The sequence below is a fragment of the Saccopteryx leptura genome, chromosome 6 (genome assembly GCF_036850995.1).
Source record: "Saccopteryx leptura isolate mSacLep1 chromosome 6, mSacLep1_pri_phased_curated, whole genome shotgun sequence".
Classification (NCBI taxonomy): Eukaryota; Metazoa; Chordata; class Mammalia; order Chiroptera; family Emballonuridae; genus Saccopteryx; species Saccopteryx leptura.
The window spans coordinates 59634780-59655895 of NC_089508.1; the positions used below are offsets into that span (position 1 = coordinate 59634780).

General features: G+C 38.2%; 1 protein-coding gene and 1 long non-coding RNA gene across 3 annotated transcripts; one reads left to right on the plus strand and one right to left on the minus strand.

Moving 5' to 3' along the window:
• Nucleotides 1-2449: 2449 nt before the first annotated feature.
• Nucleotides 2450-4168, minus strand: LOC136407688 (uncharacterized). The gene is made up of 2 exons (XR_010751994.1): nt 3033-4168; nt 2450-2974 (listed from the first exon to the last, which is right to left on the minus strand). It is a non-coding gene; the product is annotated as an uncharacterized lncRNA (long non-coding RNA).
• Nucleotides 4169-5807: 1639 nt separating this feature from the next.
• GTF2A2 (general transcription factor IIA subunit 2) lies at nt 5808-19784 on the plus strand. Of its 2 annotated transcripts, none has more exons than XM_066341529.1 (5): nt 5808-5962; nt 12852-12972; nt 14735-14839; nt 15721-15847; nt 19490-19784. In XM_066341529.1, exons 2-5 carry the CDS (start codon nt 12901-12903, stop codon nt 19513-19515), a joined length of 330 nt encoding a protein of 109 aa, XP_066197626.1. In that variant the 5' UTR covers nt 5808-5962; nt 12852-12900; the 3' UTR covers nt 19516-19784. The 2 variants fall into 2 exon arrangements, with proteins under 2 accessions (XP_066197626.1, XP_066197627.1); XM_066341530.1 differs by lacking the exon at nt 5808-5962 and adding an exon at nt 6008-6149.
• The last annotated feature ends 1332 nt before the right edge of the window (nt 19785-21116 follow it).

Sequence of the window (21116 nt, forward strand, 5' to 3'; positions counted from 1 at the left end):
AAATAGATTAGTACCATCGTAAGCATTTTTTATCACTTAACATATATTATTTCTTAATTCAGAAGCACAAATACAAATGCATTGTACACTTTTTCATTTCTAAACTTATAGACAACTTAAAAAGCTAGTTTTAGAATTAGAGAGCTTAAAAGGCTAAATATTGAGGTTGTATATATATGTACATATGGGCATTTTATCTTCTGGCCTATTGGTCAGACCTTTATAAAAATCTTAGATTTGTTCACTAATGTGAAATAAGCTGTGTCCAGGGTATCACTCTCCTGAATTTGTGTGAGTGCAGTGTACTATTGGGAGAATGTGATGAGTTATTCACTGTCACTACTTTTTTATAGAAAACAGGAGCTGCTTTTTTAACTGCTCTCAATGTGAGCACTTTACCAAAATACTTCCATATCAGTTATTTGAACTTGGTAGGTGTTTGACCTAGTCAGATATGGTATGTTTTCACATTTCCTATTGAATCATGTTGACAGTACTGTAGATTAAGTTATTTTCTAAATCTTAAAACATCATTGCATTATACTGTTTTGGATGACACATTTGATATAGCGTATAAACTTGTTTAATTTGGTAAGTACCTTGACTCTACATTGAAATAAATTGTACTAATGCCCCCAAACAGAACCAAAGCGGCCCACACAATCAGCCTGAAAGAACAGATTGTTCTAATATTCTGTCATGTACTTGTGTGACTCATATCCATTCGCTAAACTTCGTACCCTCCTCATTTGAGGGTCACACCACACTCCAGCCCTTCTTATATGGTAATCTACAGAAGAGTGTCCTGGAGTAGCAAAATTGAAGTGGCTGAGAGCTAAGCTTTTAAGATTTATTTTATCCTAGACTGAAGACACATGTGGCTTTTACCATTGCCATTTTTAGTATAAAGTTTCTATTACAAAAGAGAAATTTCCTTACTTTTCTGTCCTCTTCAGTCATAAACTTGGCATGCTAACTTCAGTCCAGTTGTGGATGATGCTGGAACATCCCCAGGATGAGGTGCTCTTCGGTGCCCCCTGACATGACTTGGATCCAGCAGCTATAGGCAGACCCTGAACTAATGTCATTATAGTGAATAAAGTGAAACCTATTACTGCTAAAGTGTTAGAATAGAAACACTTTGTACTGAAAAAGCAAATTAGCAATAATTTAGGCATTCCTTCTGACTTCACCATATGAGGATAATATTGTGGTTAGTCTATATTTTTAGAGCACTTTAAGTAGCCTTTTATCTATAAGTCTTCATCTCACTCAAAATGGGCTGAGCTTTATTAAATGGTGGTTTTCCTCCACATCGAGTACCCAATTCTTCAGTTTGAACACTTTGTGTTTATTGACTCTTCCTTTTGCAAGCATTGTTCCTTACCACAGATACAACTTGTTACAAAAAATGTTTTCCTAAATATTTTTTAAAGTAGAATTAGCCTATACTTTATTAGAACATTAAAGTTCAGAGGGAACAGTGATAACACTGGGATATTACGAAAGGGATGTGCTGTGAATCACATGATTCAGAGGATACCTGCTCTAACCTAGACCTTAATGGAATCTGGTATAGGGACATGCCCTATAATAAATGTTTCATAATTATTAGACTTAAGGTCCTAACTAGTAGGTTAGAATTTGTTATTTGTAATTTTCCCTACATCATTCAATTTTAATTTTCCATTATTCATTGAGGTTAAAGTACATATTATTTGTCTTTCTGCTGGGGTCATGGGTCTAATTTAACTGGTTTAATTTGATGTTTCTTTTACTTTTTGGGGTTATACATGGGCTCTAAGTACCTCTTTTTAGTCAGCAGTTTCTCATATAAAGTAATTTGTGTTCTGCTTAGTTAAAGTAGCACCAAGGAAAGATGCTACGTTGACCCCACAGTTTAAGCTTAATAGGCTAACTAACCAGGGTGGGTAATAAAGAAATAAGATTCTAAGTAGGGCCTAGCAGGTAGTTGGAAAGGAAGATAAAACAAGGAAGTAAGAGAAAGAAAACTATAAAGGGATAAAGAGTTAGCTGTTATCAAAGAATGTCTGTGGAAGGACTGTGTATGGCAGCTGTTGGAACCCTTTCTTATATCCAGCTGGAAAACCTACAGGCTCCACATAGAATTTGTGAGGAGGAAAAAAGCTGATAGTACCTAATATAAAGATTCATATTTCCCTCTTCTTTGTCCCTTCATACAGAAGCAAGTTTGAACAGAGAAGGTCATCAATTGTAGCTCACAAATTACAAGTTTAGCACCAGGTTATTTTTCATATTTCATGGTTGGTAAATATTAATGTAGTCTTCCAAAATAGACATCACTACTTAGTAACTGCACTGAGCACCGAAATATGTGGATTGACAAGTATATTGTTAGCTAGAATTTTTTCAACTGCAATTACAGAATTGAAAAGGGTAATGGGTTTGTTTTTTGATGGTGACTTGGCAAATGAATTATGGCATTAGCAGTTGGCTGGTTTTATGTGAGTGCTCAGAGAATTTGAAAGTGTTTTAATGCAGGAAGTGGCTGTTTTGATTTCTTCAGTTGATAGATAAATTAGCATTAGGATATATCTGGTAAAACAGGCCAGTTTCCTGGTGAGATGGTATGGTGTATATATCATGACAGTAGCTTCATCTTTCCTCTTCCCATGTTACATGTGGAAAATTGCTAACGACTCAAGTCAGAAAGGAGGAGGGGTAGGCTGAAAATAGAGATTGCTACCCCATTCTGTTTTGTTTTCATGCCTGTATTTTTCCTTTTAGATTTTTGAGAAGTGGATCACAGATCTCAGAAGGATGGGATCGGTAGAGGAATTACTGTACTAACAAGTTAGGCCAACTATTCTGTTAAGAGTTTATCTAGTCATAAGGAACAAGAATTGTGTGATTTGGGTTTCTGGGAGAGAATTTAGACTTGCATAGGAAACAGAAGATTATCTACTCAGTGTTCTAAGTATAGAAGAATTACCTAGATAGCCTTACACACACACACACATACACACACACACACCATTTAGAAGAATTACCTAGATAGCCTTACACACACACACACACACACACACACACACACACACACACACACACACACACACACACACACACACACACACACACCCCGTTCCTGTCCCAAGATTCTGAAGGAGTTAGATCAGTGGTGAGTTCCTGTAATGTAACTTCCCTTTAAAATGGTAATTGAAAATAATGTGTTGAACAGTAAGGAGTGACCCTAAAATTTGAACAGAACTGTCATTTTGTTGTAACTGTATGTGATCTACTTAATTTCTTATGTTTTGAGAACTATTTTTTAAATGCTATGAAAAAAGTTCACATAAAGCACTTAATAACAGATCTCAAACACCAGAAGAAAATCAAAGTTTGATGTTTTCAAATTAAAGAATTATATTAAACTGTTTGCTTCAGATAACTGTCTGATTCTTGTAAGACAGTCTACAAGAAGTTAAGACATGCATTTTGAAATTTTGTTTCCATAGTCAGTGTGGCTAAGGAGAAACTGGGAAAACTATTAATTAGCTACTCCACTGCACTTTCTATATATGGACTTTCTAAAGTTATGCCCCTTAAACAGTTTATTTATTACATACACCTAGCTTTTAAATATTGGTGTTCAGGGCACTGACTTGCACAGCCCTTGGGGCATCATTCAAAGAGAGCACCATTCAGAATTTGTTCCATATGAAGACACTTTCAAAAATTCAATTATTTTTCTTATCATTGGTTCACATACTGCCATTTAAACAAAATGTAATGTACTGTGATCATTTTACTACTATTCAGATGATGTTGTCTAGATTAGTGTTTTCATTTTACAGTGTGAGAAATTCAGTTCTGATGACTGTATGCAAGATGTTTATGTGGTCCCTGTAAGAAATACTAGGATTTGTTGCGATTTACTAAAGAAGATGTAATTATTTTGTTTCCCTTTGATGTGCTAGAAATACAATAACGTGCCCTGATCTGTTGCACATTGTATTTTTGCAACGTTAATGAATTTAAATAAATGAATTGGAAATTTTTTTTGTCTTATCACATTTTTTTAATTTTATATTGAGTTATCTTGTCTTTTGAATAGTTTAAGACCTTCACTCTTCATTGTCTTTCTATAATTTGCTGCTTCCTGTTCTGTTATTCAGGTGTGTGAAGAGTTCACCTACTTTTAATGTTATCTTGTTTTTGTGTGTATTTTTTAAACAAGTTTCCATATTTTATTAAAAGTCTGATATTTTATAAATATTAATAAGATCTCATTAAATTGAATTCCAAGTGGGTATTATAATTTTGTAATGAAGTTTTTTAAACTTTATTTTTCAATTACAGTTTGCCTTCAACATTATTTTGTATGTTTCAAGTATACAGCATAGTGTTCAGACAACCATTTATTTTACAAAGTGTTCCCCTGTTAAACATCTTAAGTATAATCAAAACTTTGTGCCCTGGCCAGTGGCTCAGTGGGTAGAGAATAGGCCCTGCATATGGACATCCCAGGATCGATTCTCCATCAGGGCACACAGGAGAATTGACTGCTTCTCTCCCTCTTCCCCTCCTACAGTTTGTGGCTCCATGGCCCTGGGCACTGAGGATAGCTCTGTTGGAGTGGATCAGCCTCAGGCACTAAAAATAGCTAAGTATTCAAGCATTGGACCCGATGGGGTTGCTGGGTAGATCCCAGTAAAGGTGCATGTGGGAGTCTCCCTCACTATCTTCCCCTCCTCTCACCCCCTCCCCCCAAGAAAACAAGCAAAATATTTACGTGTTTCATAATTTAGAATTATTTTAGTGGGAAAAACCAACAATGAAATCAGTTTAATAAGTGGCAGGAAACATGGCAAAAATGAGAAACTGTTTAGGTTATAGACCTGCTTGGAGGTTCCATCTAGTAGCACTTGTTTTTGCATTTACTCTTTAATCGCTATTCAGCCACTTAATGGCAAACAGCTGTGCACATTACTGTGGCTTTTAATCCACAGGATAGCATTTGGGATTATATAAACTCAAAATATAAATTAAAGTATTTGTTTTACATTAGGGACAAATTTTAAATACAAATTCTCTCAAATTAAAATCCTTAATGAATCAAACTAAAAGCTTGCAGGGCTAAATGAATTGCAGCCCTGTTTTGAATGGTAAATAAATACCTGCTATAATCTGCTCAGAATTTGTCTCCTATTTAGTATTGCAAGGTCTTCAACAGTATTAACTGTGAACACCTCAGCATAAAATGTGCCCTGCATTTCCTAATTGTGCATTTTACAATGAAGGGGATTATTAAAAGTTTTAATTCCTTTATGAACAATTTAGTAAACCTGGTGAGTTACCGTTTTCCCCATGTATAAAACGCACCTTTTTTCGAAAGATTTGGGGTCTAAAAACTAGATGCGTTTTATACAGTGGTTGTGGGTTATTTTTACTTGGTATTTCCCACTTTTTCGAGCTTGTTTTTGTGCTCATAGTTGAAGATAGTGATTCGTCATCAGACAGATGAGAACAAGCTAATGGATGGGAGTTTTGACAGTGATGAGGAGTTGTATGAATTTTATAAATAAAACTTGAGTTCAATAACTTTATGTAACACTATACTTTTTTTTTTTTTTCAAATTTCAGGCCCCCAAATTAAGTTGCGTCTTATACATAGAGAAATACAGTACTGGAAAAGGTTACCTGTCCCGCACCCAAGGCTGAAAGCCGGGACCTCACGCTCCTCCTCTCCCCACAACCCCGCCCTCCCCTCGCAAAACTTGAGCGGCCTGCGAGAGCAGGTGGTGGGCGGGGTCTCCCTGGGCCCGGTCTGAACGCCATTTCCAGGTTCTGCGAGCACTTCCGGGTCGTTGGCGAAGTTCTGCGGTTTCTGCGGCTGCGGAAGAGGTGGTTGGTACCTCCTGCTGGGCTTCGGGCGGTGCTGCTTCTGTCTGCTCCGCGGCGGGAAGCGCCTTCCCCACAGGTACGGGGCCAGCTGTGCCCGCGCTCCCTGTCCCTCCCAGAGCTGGGGCTGCGGTCCGTTGGGTCTTTTCCGAGGGCTGCAGGAAAGACGAGGCCCTTCCCCCGCGGGTCCCGGTCGACCCGTTACAAGTTCAGTGCCGGGCCGGTACCCGGAAAGGCAAGGGCACGGACCAAGGCGGCGGGAGACGGTGCGTCTCGTGCGGGCAGCTTGCTCTCCGCCGGCGCCCGCTGAAGGTCCTGGGGGAGGGCCAGCGCCGGAACCCGGCGCCGAGTGGTGGCCAGGGTTTCGGGGTGCGGGTGCCGGATAGCGGGGCATTCCCTAAGTGTCTCATTCCTGGGCTTCGCTTGTTTGAAGTCCACCTTCCAACTTCATGCGAACTCCGACAACGGAACGAATTTAACTGGATGGTTTGATCAAGAAGGACTAGGACTTGATAGTTACTTCCAAACGAAGAGCCTTCTCATTTAATTTCCTAAAGTGCAGAATGAAAGTACTGATTTATATGGCTGATAACTCATCTAAAATATTTTAGTATTACACAAGAAATCAGGAATCAAAGATCATTAAAGCAAGTAATTATAATAAACGTGTAAATAACAGCTATTTTTGACTAATGGACCTAAGATTGTATTCGTTTCAACATAATGATTTGATATTGGTGTATATTGTAAATGATCACCATCATTAAAAAAATATTTTCTTAGTGATGATTTTTAAGATCTACCCTCCTAGCAACTATCAAATATGCATTACAGTATTATTAACTACTGTCACCATGCTCTATATACATCAGTGATTTTCAACCCGTGTGCTGCCAAGAGGCATTGGTGTGCGCAAGAATTTTTAAAACATGCAAATTCTATTTAGTCAGGGGCACTGACCTCCCTTCCTTTAGATTGTCAAATAAAAGAATAACAACAGCTAACACAACAATAGTTGCCTGGTGTGAATGGATCAAAATTATACCTATTTTTCTCTTAGACCAACAAAAAATATATTTTTGGTGTTCCTCAAAGTAATTATGTGTGCCATGAGGTGAAAAAGGTTGAAAATCATTGCTATACGTTCTATCTCCAGGTCTTATTTTATACGTGGAAGTTTGTACCTTTTGACACCAGCCCCCACAACCCCCAACCATCAATGTGTTCTCTGTATCTGAGCTGTTTGTTTTGTTCTTTAGATTCTACATATAAGTGAGATCATACAGTGTTTGTCTCTCTCTTTCTGACTTATTTCACTTACTATAATGCTCTCAAGGGCCATCCATGCTGTCATAACTGGCAGGGTTTTATTCTTGTTTTATTGCTGAATAGTAATTATTCCATTGTGTATACTGCAGGGTCTCAAATAACGTCGTTTGGTTATAATGTGAATGAGAAGAAAAAAAATTTGATTCCCGCCAGAGCCACTACCTGTGGAGTTTGCATGTTCTTCTCATGTCTGCATAGGTTTCTCCAGGTGCGCTGGTTTCCTCCCACATCCCAGAGATGCGCACGTTAGGTGAATTGGCCTGTCTGCATTGTCTCAGTCTGAATGTGAGCGGGTGTGAGTGCACCTTATATTGGAAGGGTGTCCTGTCCAGGGATGGTACCCACGTTGCACCCCAAGCTGCTGGGATAGGCTCTAGCCATTCATGACGCCAAGCAAGTTGGAAAATAATGACCATACACTTCTTATTACTCTTTCATAAATTTAGGTATGGCTTACATTTATTTCAATGTTTAATATTAGAAGTGTTTGGGGGTCTTTAGTTAGAAGTGTGGTGATGTTTGTGACTAGAAATATGCCATTATGTCTTTTTACGCCAATTCCATAGTGTTTTGATTAGTATAGATTTGTAATCAATCAGGAAGCTTGATACCTCCAGCTCTTCTTTTTCAAGATTGCTTTTATAATTTTCTTTCAATTACAGTTGACATACAATAGTGTATTAGTTTTAGGCCTACAACATAGTGATTAGATGTTTATATCATATACAGAGTGATCACCCCAATAAGTCTAGAACCCATATGACACCATACGTAGCTATTACAATATTATTGACGATATTCCCTATGCTGTACTTTACATCCCCGTGACTGTTTTTATAATTGGCAATTTGTACGTCTTAATCCCTTCATCCTTTTCATCCAGCCCTCTAAACCCCCTCCTGTTCTCAGTGTGAGTCTGTTTCTGTTTTGTTTGTTCATTTATTTTGTTTTTTGGATTCCACGTGTAAGTGAAATAGTAAGTATTTGTCTTTCTCTGTCTGACTTATTTCATTTAGCATAATACCCTATAGGTCCATCCATGTTGTTGCAAATGGCAAGATGTCATTCTTTTTTATGCCTGAGCAATATTCCATTGTGTGTATGTATCTTATTTATTCATTTGTCTGTTGGTGGACACTTAGGTGGCTGCCATATCTTGGCTATTGTAAATAATCCTGCAATGAACATTGTCTTCTTGAGTTGGTGTTTTGGATTTCTTTGGATAAATACCCAGAGGTGGAATTGCTGGGTCATATGGAAATTCTGTTTAATTTTTTGAGGAACCTCGATACCGTTTTTCATAGTGCCTACACCATTTGCTCTCCTACCATCGGTACAGGAGGATTCCTTTTTCTCCATATCCTCACCAACACTTGTTTGTTGAAATATTAGTAATAAGCATTCTGACAGGTGTGAGGTGCTATCTCATTGTGGTTTTAATTTGCATTTCCTTAATGATTAGTGATGTTGAGCAACTGTTTCTTTTTTAAGATTTTATTTATTGACTTTTAGAAAGAGGAGGGGAGAGAGGAAGAGAGAAAGAGTGGGGAGAAACTGAGAAACTGGAAGCATCAACTCGTAGTAGTGCTTCCTGTATGTGCCTTGACCAGGCAAGCCCAGGGTTTCAAACTGGCGACCTCAGCATTCCAAGTCGACGCTTTATCCACTGCGCCACCACAGGCCAGGCTGGGTATCTTTTCATATGTTTATCATCCATCTGTATGTCCTCTTTGGAGAAGTGTCTGTTCAGGTTCTCTGCCCAGGTTTTTAATTGGAATGTTTGGTTTTGGGATGTTAAGTTTGTAAATATAGTTTTTAAATATTATCCCTTTATTAGATGTGTCATTGGCAGATACTTTCCCCCGTTCTGTACACTGTCTTTTCATTTTGTTGTTAGTTTCCTTTGCTGTGCAAAAATGCTTTAGGTTGTTGCAGTCCTGTTTCTTTATTTTTTCTTTTATTTCTGGTGCCCAAGGAGAAATATCCAAAAAATATATATTAGTAAAGAGTGATGCCAAAGAGTTTCCTGCCTGTGTTTTTTCTAGGAGTTTTATGTTTTGGGGTCTTATGTTTAAGTCTTTAATTCATTTTGAGTTTGTTCTTGTATGTGGTGTAAGAAATTAATCCAGTTTCATTCTTTTGCATGTATCTGTCCAGTTCTCCTAACACCAGGTATTGAAGAGACTCTTTATACCACTGTATAGTTTAACTTCTCTGTCATAGATTAATTGGCCATACAGGTATAAGTTTTATTCCTGAGTTCATGTCATGGCACACAAACTAATTATTAAAATTCTGCAGCACACCAAAAAATATGTTTTTGCCAGACTGACAAAAATAAAATAGCTATATTTTTATTCATTCACACCAGATGGCTATTATTGTGTTGGCTGTTGTCATTGTTTTTTAATTTGACAGTCTAAGGGAAAAGTAGTCAGTGCGTGTTTTAAAATTTTTTGTGGGGCCCTGGTGGGCTAGCTCAGTGGATACAGGGTCAGCCCGGCATATGGACGTCCCAGGTTCGATTCCTGGTCAGGGCACACAAGAGAAGCAACCATCTGCTTCTCTCCTCCTCCTTCTCCCCCTTCTCTTCTTTTTCTCCCACAGCCAGTGGCTCAATTGGTCCAGACATCAGCCTCAGGTGCTAAAAATAGCTCAGTTTGTCTGAGCATGGGCCCAGATAGGGGGTGCTGGGAGGATCTCATTTGGGGTGCATGCGGGAGTCTGTCTCACTGTCTCCCCTCCTCACATTTAAAAAAAAATTCTTGTGGTACACCACTTGAAAATTGCTGTTATAGACATCTGGTTTACTTCAGTGAACAAAACAGACAAAAGTGCTGGCCTTGGGATAAATTAACATTTTATTGGAGGATATGGAAAATAAATATAAATAAATAAATTATATAATATGTTAGAAGATGATGGTACCATCAAAAAACGTAGCAGGGATAGGGGGATTGGGAAGTTCCAGGTGGGAGTTGGTTTTTTATTTGAGAGAGAGAGAAACATCAATTTGTTGTTTCACTTATTATGCATTCATTGGTTGATTCTTGTATGTACCCTGACCGGAGATTAAACCGACAACCTTGGTATATGAGGGCAACACTCTAACCTGGCCAGGGCAGGAGTTGGTGTTTAAATATGAACAGTTTAGGCCTCCTTAAATATGTACAGTACTTGAAGAAATTAAGAGAACAAATGCATACGTGGAGGAACAGTGTTCCAGTAGAAAGAACAGCCTTTACAAAGGCTTTCAAAGGCTGAAGAACATCTGTCATGGTCTAAGGACAAGGAAGCCAGTGTGTCTGGAGAAGGGAGAGAACAAGGGAAAGATGGTAAACTCAGATAATAGGTAGCAGATTATTGTAAGAACTAGTGAAATGGAAGCCACTGGAGGTTTTGAGCAGGGAAGAGTTATGTTCTAACCTATGTTTTTATTTATTTATTTCTTTTTCTTAAGTGAAAAGTAGGGAGGCAGATAGACTCCCACATGCACCCCAACCAGGATCCACCTGGCAAGCATGCTACGAGGGTGATGCTCTGCTGGTCTGGGACCATTGCTTCATTGCTCAGCAACTGAGCTATTTTAAGTGCCTAGGGCCAGCTTGCTCCAACTGAGCCATGGCTGCAAGAAGGGAAGGAGAGAAAGAAAGAAGGAAGAGGGGGAGGGGTGGAGAAGCAGATGGTCACTTCTCCTGTGTGCTCTGACCAGGAATCGAATCCAGGACATCTACATGCTGGGCTAATGCTCTACCACTGAGCCACCGGCCAGGAACCTAACCTATATTTTAAAAATCACCTACCAGTTGAGTTGGGATTAGAGTGTAGGGGGCAGGCATGGAAGCAGGGAAACTAATTAGGAAGCTATATCAGTAATCCAAATGACAGATGATAGTGTTACTGATGAGGGTGATAATACAAATGGTGAGAAATGGTTGGATTCCAAATGCATTTTGAAAATGGAGTTTACAGGATTTGCTAGGAATTGAATGTAGAGGAGAGCTTGGGGAGAAGGGGTTACTTCAGAGGTTTTTGCCTAAGCCCACAGACCTATGGAGGGGAAGGACAAGTAGAATGTTGAGTAAGCAGTTGAATCCAGGAGTGAGTTCAGGGGAAGAGGTCTTTGCTAGTATATGAATTTGGGAATCATCAGCAATAGTATTTAGAGCCATGAGACTGAATGTTATGACTAAGGAATGAGCATAGACAGAAAGCAGACAACCATTTCTTAATGTCACAAGATGGTATCTTGTGACATTAAGAGTTCAGGGAGAAGAGGATCAATATTGAGAAGGATGAACCAGTGAGTTTAAGAGAACAAACAACCCAAAAACCACGATGTCCCAGAAGTTAAGCCAAAATCCTTTATCAAAGAAGAGAGAGTGATCACTGTGTCAAATGCTTAAGTCTGGTGAAGACTGAGGTGAGGATTAGCTTTAGCCATACCACTGATGGCCGTTACCATCTGTTTCATTTGAGTGCTGGAAGAGTGAGCTCAAGATAAATGAGAGAAAAGGAAAGAGAGACAGTAAGTACAGACAACTCTTACAAGTTTTGCTGCAAAGAGCTACACAAAAGTGTAGCTGACGAGGGAAGTGGGCTGAGACTTTTTTAAAATAGGAGAAGTACCCACTCCTAACTCAGCCTAGGATGACTTTCTTCCTTTGCTTGACTAAAGACTAGCTTGAAGAATCAGGAATCTTTTTTTTGTGTGTGTGTGTTTTTCTGAAGCTGGAAACGGGGAGAGACAGTCAGACTCCCACATGCCCCCGACCGGGATCCACCCGGCACGCCCACCAGGGGGCGATGCTCTGCCCCTCCGGGGCGTCACTCTGTTGTGACCAGAGCCACTCTAGCACCTGGGGCAGAGGCCAAGGAGCCATCCCCAGCGCCCGGGCCATCTTTGCTCCAATGGAGCCTCGCTGTGGGAGGGGAAGAGAGAGACAGGAAGGAGAGGGGGAGGGGTGGAGAAGCAGATGGGCGCTTCTCCTGTGTGCCCTGGCCGGGAATCGAACCCGGGACTTCTGCACGCCAGGCCGATGCTCTACCACTGAGCCAACCGGCCAGGGCCGAATCAGGAATCTTTTGTGAACCAACTTGTTCAGTTCACAGTTGAACTTCATAGTACACTATAATTCAATCACAGTTTTTATCTTTTGAATTTAGCTCTTTTTTATATATATATGTCTGGTATAATTTTTAGGTCAGGAGTGTATATTTATCTTCTCCCTAGTACCTGTCACAGTGCTATATCTTCTTGGTAAGTGCTCTATAAATATCAAACTTGAAGAGAACAGGAAGATGAGAGAAAGGCATGCACATATGAGCTGAAGATTGAGTCAGTGACTGAGAGTCAGTAACAGGGGTTGGTATATGGGGAATTCTAGGCTAGGTCAAAACGCAAACTTTTGAAAGAAATGGTAAAGATGTACATTTTAATATATATAAAGGAATATAAATGCCTATGTCAAAGTAACATAATTCAAAAAATCATTTTTAACTATTCCTTGTAATTCTAAAATTATTATATAGTAACTTTCTATTACTAAGAATTCTGATAATATATATTAGAAAATATGAAGTATACTACATAACATGATTTATAATGTTTTTTTAATACTTTTATATTAAAATTTTAGGACATCAATGCAAGACTGAATAAGAAAAACAGTTTCTTCCTCCTAAGCCATGGCATATCAGTTATACAGAAATACCACTTTGGGAAACAGTCTTCAGGAAAGCCTTGATGAGCTTATACAGGTAAGAAAATAAAAATCAACATTTTTATTTAAAGGGGTCCATAATAATTCCTGTCATATCCCTTACTCTAGGCAAAGAGCTTAAATATCTTAGACTACTTGGCCCAGTAAATCAGTATTCAGATTAATAATCTCAAATTCCTATGCATTTATGCCATCCTGACTATGGGACATAAAATGTAATGATTGAATGATATAGTTTAATATTATCCTAATTAATATATCCTAATTTTCAAAGACTTTTGTTAAACGTAAAGATTAGAGTGTTGGTTTTCTCATGTGTATAAGAAAAGCATATGTGTATAAGAAAAGCATATTCTGTCTGACCTGTAGTGGCACAGTGGATAAAATGTTGACCTGGAATGCTAAGGTCACCAGTTCAAAACCCCAGCTTTGTCTGGTCAAGGTATATGCGAGAAGCAACCATGAGTTGATGCTTCTCATTTCTCTATCCCCCCTTCTTTCTCTCTCTCTCCCTCTCCCTTTCTACCCTCTCTCTCTCCCTCTTCCCTCTCTGTCCCTCTCCCCCTTTCTCTGCCCCTCTCTCTTCCTCTTACCTCTCTCCCTCTTCCCTCTATCCCTCCCTCTCTCCCTCTCCCTCTCTCTCCCTCTCCCCTTCTCTCCTTCTCTTTCTTCTTCCCTTTCTCCTTCTCCCTTTCTCTCCCTCTTTCTCCTTCCCTCTCTCCTTCTCCCTCTTTCTCTCCCTCTCCCTTCCTCTCTTTCTCCCTCCCTCTTTCCCTCCTCTCCTCTCTAAAAATCAATAAATAATAAAGAAAGGCATATTCTACATAGCTTTAAGATAAACTAACAATTTAATAGTTGTTTGAGATTTAAATTATTTTTTTGCTTAAATTAGAATTTTGAATTTATATTTTACTTTTAGGTTAATTTTTTCTAATTTCTTCTACTTAATGTGAACCTCTCATCTAAGAACATTAAGTATTTCCATTTGTTTTTATATATTTAATGAGCTTCAATAAGATGTATTAAACTTTTAAAAATACATTATTGGTCTTATATTTTTTAGTTAAAAGAAACTTGGGCCCTGGCCGGTTGGCTCAGCGGTAGAGCGTCGGCCTAGCGTGCGGAGGACCCGGGTTCGATTCCCGGCCAGGGCACACAGGAGAAGCGCCCATTTGCTTCTCCACCCCTCCGCCGCACCTTCCTCTCTGTCTCTCTCTTCCCCTCCCGCAGCCAAGGCTCCATTGGAGCAAAGATGGCCCGGGCGCTGGGGATGGCTCTGTGGCCTCTGCCCCAGGCGCTAGAGTGGCTCTGGTCGCAACATGGCGACACCCAGGATGGTCGCAACATGGTGACGCCCAGGATGGGCAGAGCATCGCCCCCTGGTGGGCAGAGCGTCGCCCCATGGTGGGCGTGCCAGGTGGATCCCAGTAGGGCGCTTGCGGGAGTCTGTCTGACTGTCTCTCCCTGTTTCCAGCTTAAGAAAAATGCAAAAAAAAAAAAGAAAGAAAGAAACTTGGTTTCTTCAATTTATTGAATGCCTCTTCCCAAATGCTATGAAGAAATGATAGTCAAAGTTATGTGTAGGCGTTGTAACATAACTGCATCTTTTCTTTTCAAAATGTGTCAGTATAATGCAAGAAAATATTGTCAGGCTTTGCTTCTTGTCCGTTATGGCAAAGGAAATAAGGGATGCTATTTTAGAGGCTCTAGTTAGCCTCAGTGAAATTTTTTATGATAAAATTTGTATTGTTCATTTGTCTTGAATGCTTTTCTGATTTGTGACCTTTGCTTTTCCTCAGTCTCAACAGATCACCCCCCAACTCGCCCTCCAAGTTCTACTTCAGTTTGACAAGGCTATAAATTCAGCATTGGCTCAGAGGGTCAGGAACAGAGTCAATTTCAGGGTAAGGATATTTTCCTAAACCTAGAAGCCTGCACCAGCAGTTGTTACAGCAATGGTTTTTAGGAACTCTACATGTTTATTAGTCCTGAAAAGAAGAAATGGTTCAATCAAATTCTGGAACATGTATCATAATAATGAAATTATACTTTATACCTTGATACTAAGTACATCTACTTAATGTGAGATACAGAGTTTTAGATTTTTTTATTACATTGTTTCACAAATCAGCCTCTGTGTGTTTGGTTACATTTCTTGAAGAATTACTGAGATTTCAAAGGCCTGAAATACTATCTGCAGGTTTTAAGGACAAGAGTACTCCTGTAAGGTTATGTTTTTAAAGCTCCTGCTCCTAAAACAAACAAAAAACTTGAATGAGAAGAATGTCAGTTACACAGGACAATAATATTGTAGCCTTAGTGGCTAATACAGTAATTCACCTGAGCTAAATCACAGGATTAAAATTAACATTTCTAGGAAATCTCTGCTTTTGTACAATTGCAGAAAATTAACACAATAATACATGTTCTTTTAAAAGCGTGTATATAAAAATTCTAATGAAGTTTCATAATTTAGCCACATGAGGGCAGTAGAAATACAAGTTCAAATTTCTGTTCAGCTTTCTTCAGATTTCAGGTAAGCAATTTGCAGACTGTTACAGTGCCGAAAATAATCTGCTAACTAAAAACTTAACTCTCCTTAGCAAATTTATCTAGGGATTTTTTTTTAATTGTTAGGATGAAAATTAAAATCTTAAGCTAGGTTATTTACCTAAAATCATACTGTTAAGAATTATGTGTTTGGTGGTTGAGTCTCAAATTGCTTTGAAGAAAAATGTGAGGAAAAATGACTTTTCATATTATGTCTGAATGTTTTGTTTTAAAGGGCTCTCTAAATACGTACAGATTCTGCGATAATGTGTGGACTTTTGTATTGAATGATGTTGAATTCAGAGAGGTGACAGAACTTATTAAAGTGGATAAAGTGAAAATTGTAGCCTGTGATGGTAAAAGTAAGTGTTCACCTAATTACTATGAAAGCAAAACTACTTGAAATCTTGTTTTTATGAGTCTTTGGAAAATCTTCATCTGAAAGTAAGATGGAAAGTATCAGTAATTCACTCCCAGGTAGAGACTTAGCTTCTATCTAAGCAAGATTCTGAATTCCACATCTCAAACAGACCTTTTACTGACTTTAGTGTAAACATTTCATATGACATGTAGACTCCTTCCAGATTGAATTTGTGTGGGGGGGAAATTCAGCTGCAAATTTGAAGTGTTTATCAGGCTTCTTCACAACCACCTTTTTCTTTAAGAACATGTTTAATTTTGACAGTAGGTCTGTCCTGTGGTTTCTGTGTTGCTGGGTACATATACATTTTATATTTTTAAAGTAGTAGTTTAAGATGTTAATTAACTACAAGAATCTCAGCATTAATTATAAATATCCATTCCTCTAATCCATTACGTACATGCAGGTGTATTTTCCACAGCAGACCAAGAAACTTGTTCAGGTCCTTAAATGTTTCAAAAACTATACATTTCTGCTTTCTGTTCCATGATTAGTTATTTTCTTTTTGCTAAGTGTATTTGTCTTAATTAAGAAGCAGGAGGCAGGGAGACAGACTCCCACATGTGCCTGACTGGGATCTACCCGGCATGCCTACCAGGGGGTGATGCTCTGCCCACCTGGGGTGTTGCTCTGTTGCAGCTGGAGCCATTCTAGCAGCGCCTGAGGCAGAGACCATGGAGCCGTCCTCAATGCCAGGGCTGGCTAACTTGCTCCAGTGGAGCCTTGGCTGTGGGAGGGGAGAGACAGAGGGAAGGGAAAGGGGGAAGGGTAGAGAAGTAGATGCTCACTTCTCCTGTGTACCCTGACCAGGAATCGAACCCAGGATATCCACACGCCAGGCCAGTGCTCTACCACTGAGCCATCTAGCCAGGGCACTAATGGTATTTTAAATACGTACTTAATTTTACTTTATGATCTGAACCATTTGTTTAAGGCAGCTGTGCCTGAAATTAAGTAGAGAAGGCTGTCACTGTCCATGAAGGGCAGTTTTGAAAAGTAAGAGAAAGAGAAATATAGAAAGTAATTCCCTGCATTTCTCAGGTTATATGTTGGGGGGTTTTTGTTTTCTATACTTTGTGTTTCAAAAGAAATAATTACTGGAAAAATGTAGAGATAGCTAACGCACCCAGAAGAAAAACTTGTGAGAACATCTAAAGATAACATCACTTTTAATGTTTTTTTGTGTGACCTAGTCTTATATTTTTACATTAATATATGTGTGCACATACACATTTGCAAATGCAGTACATCATTTTCAAACATGTCAATTCTTAAACCTGATTTCTTTTTGAGGGATTCGTCTTCCAGATGTCCAGATGTCAGAAAGCCTCTGAAACTAGCAATGTTACAATTACTTGTACCCTGAAAAAGTTAACTATAATCCTTCTAAGAACTTTAAAAGCATATGGCTTTTTAATATGGTCATCAAATATACTGCTGACAAATATTAGGGGATATTTTATATAGCTTCATATTCATTTTTAAATATCCCCTAATTTTTGTGAGCAGTATACATCCTTTTTGTCATTACAGCAAGGAACAATGTTACAGTTACTTGTTCACAAGATAACATTTCTATATTTCAGATAATGTATACTTTTGTTTATTTTTTAAAAAGTAATATAGGCTAACAGCATCTTCCTAACCTTTAGATTTTTAAGTTTTTACTAAAATGTAGAATTTGGACATTAAAATATAACTCCTTGACTTATCAAAGTGAGTTGATGTATCCCAGCACATCTCAGTAAAACTTCTGTACTGATGGAAGTGTTCATTGTCTGCAATTTCCAGTAGCTCCGTAAGGCTATTAAGAATTCGAAATGTGTTACCAGTGGTCAGCAAACCGCGGCTCACGAGCCACATGCAGCTCTTTGGCCAGCATAGGAATATCCTAATTAAGTTAATAACAGTGTACCTACCTATATAGTTTAAATTTAAAAAATTTGGCTCTCAAAAGAAATTTCAATCATCATACTGTTGATATTTGGCTCTGTTGACTAATGAGTTTGCCAACCACTGTTAGTCCAACTGAGAAACTTAAATTTTTAGTTTTTATTTAATTTATTCACTAACTTTAATTTGAATAGCTGCATATAACTAACCATTGGCTACCATATTGGACAGCACAGATGTGGACTAGTAGAGTGTCATTTTAAATCACTGGAAATATAGTTAAGAACCAAAAAGTCAGTAAAGAAGGCCTCCTTGGATAAACTTACTGAGTTCAAACACACATGTTGTATATTACTTGTAGGAGCTCCTTTCTGCTGGGCTTATATATATTACTCTTGCTTAAAGGTACAAGTTCTCTGTTATTTCAAACTTAAGTGGACGAAAAATAGAAGAACAGCCATATTTATTGCATTGGCTTCTAAGGAACTTGCCCTACTTAGAACACATTATAGTAATCATCAAAGGAAAAATTGTTGAGTATTCAAGAGTTTAGCTTATGTATCATGTACTCTTATGTCAGCAGAAAAGAATACAATCTTAGAAATTTTTTTTTCAAAATTAACACATAAATAAATGGCTTAGCATTTAAAGGTTGAAGTTTAAGTAATTAAGAAAATACCATTTCTTAGTAATCAGATATATGTGGTACTATTATGAAATAAACCCATGTTTCCTAAGAATCAGCTTTCTGAAATAAAGTTCCTGATAGAAGAGCAGAGAAAAAAGTGAGAGTGGCTAGATTTCTGGTCTGTTTCTCACCAGGAATTAAGTACAGTTCTCTTCTGATTATATATTATAGCCCCTGTGGTTTAAAATTTTAGCACAGTAGGCCTGACCTGTGGTGGTGCAGTGGATAAATTGTCGACCTGGAATGTTGAGGTCGCCAGTTCGAAACCCTGGGCTTGCCTGATCAAGGCACATATGGGAGTTGATGCTTCCTGCTCCTCCCCCCCTTTCTTTCTCTCTCTCTCTCTCAAAATGAAAAAAGACAATAGAAGACCTGAAAAACAAAAAAGATTGTTAGCAGTTATGTAAGCCAAATATAGTATAACTTGGATTTTCTCTAGCACAGGGGTTGGGAACCTATGGCTCGCAAGCCAGATGTGGCTCTTTTGATGGCTGCATCTGGCTCGCAGACAAATCTTTAATAAAGAAAATATTAACATTAAAAATATAAAACATTCTCATGTATTACAATTCATTCATTTCCTACCACTCATGTTCATGGTTGCGGGTGGCTGGAGCCAATCACAGCTCTCCTCAGGGACAACACCAAATTTTTATTGGATAATGCGTAATGTACACGGGTCATTGTATGGCTCTCACGGAATTACATTTTAAAATATGTGGCGTTTATGGCTCTCTCAGCCAAAAAGTTCCCGACCCCTGCTATAGCATAATACAGAGAGCTAAGCACTGTGTTTTTACCTCTGCCTTAGAAGGAAAGTTATTCAGATCCTCCAGGTACATACGTCCCTGCTCAGCTTCCCTCTTCAGCCTTGCTCCCCTCCTCTTCCCCATGCCTCCAACCATCACAACCATTGGTTCTTGTTTTATTTTAAGGTATTAAAATAATTAAATTTAAAAGTAAATTGCTCTTTGAATTTACTCTTTCTCTCCTGTTTCCTAGATACTGGCTCCAATACTACAGAATGAATAGAAAAATGGCTTTTTTATGCCATCTTCTGTTGTTATCATCACTTTTTAAAGAGAAGCATAGAAGAGACTTTTTTATTTATTCTAGCATTGCAGAAATGACTACACTGTGCTATACTGTCAGAACCCGGTAGGAAGAAGCTCATAACTTTGTAGCCTCATACATTACCTTTATTATACAGCATGAAGAAACAGAACTTTTTTTTAATGACAAATCAAACATCGTTGCCTTCCTGATAACATTCTTTAATAAACTCATTTTAAAACTTGATGTGGGTAATAATTGATAGCGCTATTGCTAAGAATTTTGAAAGAACACAATGTTCCTTGCAAAGGAAATTAGAGAATGCATTCATTTCAATAAAGGCTGGTTAGTTTTGTCAATTGTAATAGCTGATAAAAGCATCAGCAGGAGCAAAAACATTCTGGATTAGAATGTTACTTAGTCTTTTTTAAAAGTACAAGACCAAAAAGTAATCATCAATGTTAAAAACAAAAGTACAACAAAATTAGGAATAGTTACATTTTGCCAGTTTTAAGACTTTTAATAAAAATTTCTACTAAGTGTATGTCATATCTTTGTGTACTTGATGGGGAAAAGTTTCGTGTTTGTCAATGTAGGAACTTATAATGAAAAATGTGGCATTTCTGAAATATAGATGGAGTATATGAGGCACAAGGTAACTGAGCACCTGGGATTTAGCAGCTGAGTACAGGTGAATCGAGATCAACTATTTTTAGTAAGTGCCTGGCCCTGTTTCTCATTTAGAATAGGCTCTTGACAGCCCCCCACTGTAGTCAACCCCAGATCAGCCCTACTCCAATGAGCTGAAGCTACCACATACAGATGGAAAATCACTTTTCTCCGCTGAGAAATATAGAGTTGGCAGTAATCTTCAGCTATTTTCATAAACCCATTAAAATGTTAAATTAGATATAATATAAAGAACCTTTTTTTAGTATGTATAATGGGTGTTCATTTTAAGCAACAAATGCTCAAATCTGATCCACTTAGCAGCACAGAAATGAAATTTTTGTTTGTAAGATAATAGCCAACATTACATTATTTGAATAAGACCAAGCATGGCTTACATACATTCTTCTGGAAAATCCTCAAAACACCCCTGAAAGAACTTTGTTCCCTTTTTACAGATTTGGAAATTGAAATTGAAATTACAAAGTAATTAGGATTTTGTTGATTGCAGTCAAAAATCAAGGTCTTTTACTTTGGAGGTTCAACATCATGGTTAGGAGACAGGTATGTTGATAGTAAACTTAAAATGATTATAGAAATTTCTATTTCTTAAGGAATAAGTTATGGGTTAAACTTTTTTCCTGTTGTTAATAGTTGCTGAAATCTTACAGAAGTGTAGGGCTGGAGCTGTATACCTGTATGGGAATTTAAGTGATGTCAATAGATTGTTCTTACTGGGGAGGCAACACACTGACCCTGGGTAAGGAGTTTCTTGTAAGATGCAGTTGCCTGGCTTGACCTTCTAATAGGAAGCCATTCTCTGGGTGCTCCTGCAGTGTTACCCTAGTATGTCAGTGTTTTCCTTGACATTCACGTTAGCACTTTCATCCTTGCAGCCCATTTTGTG

What these genes read in the sequence shown, in the direction of transcription:
- GTF2A2 (XM_066341529.1), top strand. Translation starts at nt 12,901, where the DNA reads ATGGCATATCAGTTATACAGAAATACCACTTTGGGAAACAGTCTTCAG. An exon ending in GGAACAGAGTCAATTTCAGG is followed by an intron (nt 14,840 to 15,720) that starts GTAAGGATATTT and finishes TTTGTTTTAAAG; the next exon opens with GGCTCTCTAAATACGTACAG. An exon ending in TGTAGCCTGTGATGGTAAAA is followed by an intron (nt 15,848 to 19,489) that starts GTAAGTGTTCAC and finishes CCTGTTTCCTAG; the next exon opens with ATACTGGCTCCAATACTACA.